Source organism: Tachysurus fulvidraco, chromosome 16 (assembly GCF_022655615.1).
Source record: "Tachysurus fulvidraco isolate hzauxx_2018 chromosome 16, HZAU_PFXX_2.0, whole genome shotgun sequence".
NCBI lineage: Eukaryota > Metazoa > Chordata > Actinopteri > Siluriformes > Bagridae > Tachysurus > Tachysurus fulvidraco.
In genome coordinates, this window is record NC_062533.1 from 16,472,091 (window position 1) to 16,474,590 (window position 2,500).

At 47.2% G+C, this 2,500-nt stretch overlaps 1 protein-coding gene across 21 annotated transcripts in view; it reads left to right on the top strand.

Annotated features, from left to right (window-relative positions):
- afdna (afadin, adherens junction formation factor a) overlaps nt 1-2,500 on the top strand; it is a 117,879-nt gene that overhangs the window by 36,691 nt on the left and 78,688 nt on the right. For all 21 annotated transcript variants that reach the window (XM_047801647.1, XM_047801648.1, XM_047801633.1 and 18 more), the window contains exon 2: nt 1,707-1,902. In XM_047801647.1, the coding sequence (XP_047657603.1) occupies nt 1,707-1,902 (196 nt within the window). The remainder of the gene's footprint in view (nt 1-1,706; nt 1,903-2,500) is intronic.

Here is a 2,500-nt window from a genome sequence, read left to right on the forward strand (position 1 = left end):
TGTGTGTGTGTGTGTGTGTGTGTGTGTGTCTGTGATGACTAATCTGAACGAGTCTCTCAGGGAGGAGTCATGGTCAAAGGTAAAAGTTTTGTTTAAAGGAGAGCAGTCTTACTTCAAACGCATTCCTGTACATACGTGTGTGTGTGTGAGAGAGAGAGAGAGAGAGAGAGAGAGAGAGTGTGTGTTACTATTGGTTCTGTTCTAAAGTTTGCACACATGTGATTTCCTTATCGCACGTCTGCTGACTCTGGTGCAGTCAGGATGAGACTCTGTCTCCCTGTGCTCTACTTTTATTGTCAACGCAGACAGGACACACACACACACACACACACACACACCTGACCCTCATTGTTTTAGCGCTGCTGGAGCTGGATGGGGAATTTCCACCTAAAATAACACTCTTACATTTACACATCAGTCAGGAGGATTCAAATCCCTCAGTGCTCCTCAGTGGTGGATTAAATTTCACACTCCACCTCACACACACACACACGCACACACACACACACACACACACCATTGCAGGTTATGGATCTGAATCAGTGCTTGATAATACGACCTTATAATTTTTTTGATGTTTTTTGATCTTTTTTTTTTTCTTATCATAAATTGTTCAAGCTCTTAATAACACATCAGATTTGATTAAGGTTTAATTTTGGAGTGTCGCAAGTCGTCCATCGTCTAGAAGGAACAGTAAATAACGTCTAGATCAAAATCGCCGGAATTGTCCTTCAATAGGTTTCAGGTGAAACGAGACTCGGTTCTGTTTAAATCAGTGTAGAAGCAGGAGCCACAGATCCGTTCCAGACGAACGCTTTGGAAGATCTGAGCAGCCGTGTCTCTGGTTGGTTGGTTGGTTGGTTGGTTAGTTGGTTGTTTGGTTGATTTTCGAGTCACTTTTGTGACTCTTGCGATGTTGTCCACAGGGTAATAACTAAAATTACGCCCCAGTGATCTGATGATCCAACAAAAAGTTTCTCCCTGGCTTAAAAGGAGGGTTCTCAGGACATCCGGTCATGTGATGAGGGTTGGTGTGGTGAAGGATACAGAAGATAGATACAGAAAGACAACACACACTCACTCAGCTGGGGTTTAGTGAGTAAACAGGGAGCTGAGCTCAGTATCACCGTGTGAAACGTTTCTGTTCCTGCCCTCAGGTCGGGAGGTCAGAGAACTACATTTACTGTACAGACACCATTATCAAGTCTGTATAGGAAATAGGAAATAGGGAAGTCGTGGCCTAATGGTTAGAGAGTCTGACTCTTAACCCTAAGGTTGTGTGTTCGAGTCTCGGGCCGGCCACGACTGAGGATCCCCACCCCCCACCCCCCAAACTGCTGCCTGGGTGTCAAAGCATAAATGGCTGCTCAATGCTGCTCAATGCTCCTGGTGTGTGTGGGGTGGGGGGTGGGGGATCTATTTACGTGTATTTGAGTTATACAGCTGAGTAATTGATGGTTAAGGGCCTCGTTCAGGGGCCCAGGACGTGGCAGCTTGGTGTGGATCGAACTCACCCGCACCACCGAACAATCACTACAGTCTTAACTTCCTGTTTCGAGCTCCAGAGGAAGGTTGTTGTTACTCAGGTTCTTTAGGTGTCATGTCTGGTGTTGACATGAACGTAAGAGCAGAGCAGATGTTTAAGACCCTGATGTGTGAACACAGCTGGACTGATTCCTGCTCTTCTTCTTTCTTCTTCTCTGTAGGAGTTGGAGTTCCATGGCGTGATGCGCTTTTACTTCCAGGACCGAGTGGCCGGGAACTTCGCCACCAAGTGCATCCGCGTGTCCAGTACAGCCACCACGCAGGACGTGATCGAGACGCTGGCCGAGAAATTCCGGCCCGACATGAGAATGCTCTCCTCGCCCAAATACTCGCTGTACGAGGTCCACGTCAGCGGGGGTGAGTAACTTCTCCATAGGACAATCATTCCCATCAGCTTTTAATGACACGCTAACTAGCTAACTGTAGCTAACCGGATTGAAACCAAATCTTTACAATCTATAATAGAAGAGAGATGAAGCAGATTGTTTGTCAGAGAGAGCGAGAGAGACACACACACACACACACACAGACACACATGCACAGAGAGAGACACAGAGACAGAGAGACACACACAAAGAGAGAGAGACTCAGAGAGATAGACACAGAGAGAGAGAGAGAGAGAGAGAGAGAGACAGACATACGGAGAGAGAGACAGACACACAGAGAGAGAGGGACACACAGAGAGACATAGAGAGAGAGGGACACACAGATACACAGAGAGGGACACAGAGAGAGAGAGAGAGAGAGGGACACACACAGAGAGACACAGAGAGAGAGACACATACACAGAGAGACACACAGAGAGAGGGGCATACACAGAGAGAGAGACACACACACACAGAGAAACAGAGAGAAACAGAGAGAGAGGGACATACACAGAGAGAGGGACATACACAGAGAGAGGGACATACACAGAGAGAGGGACATACACAGAGAGAGGGACATACACAGAGAG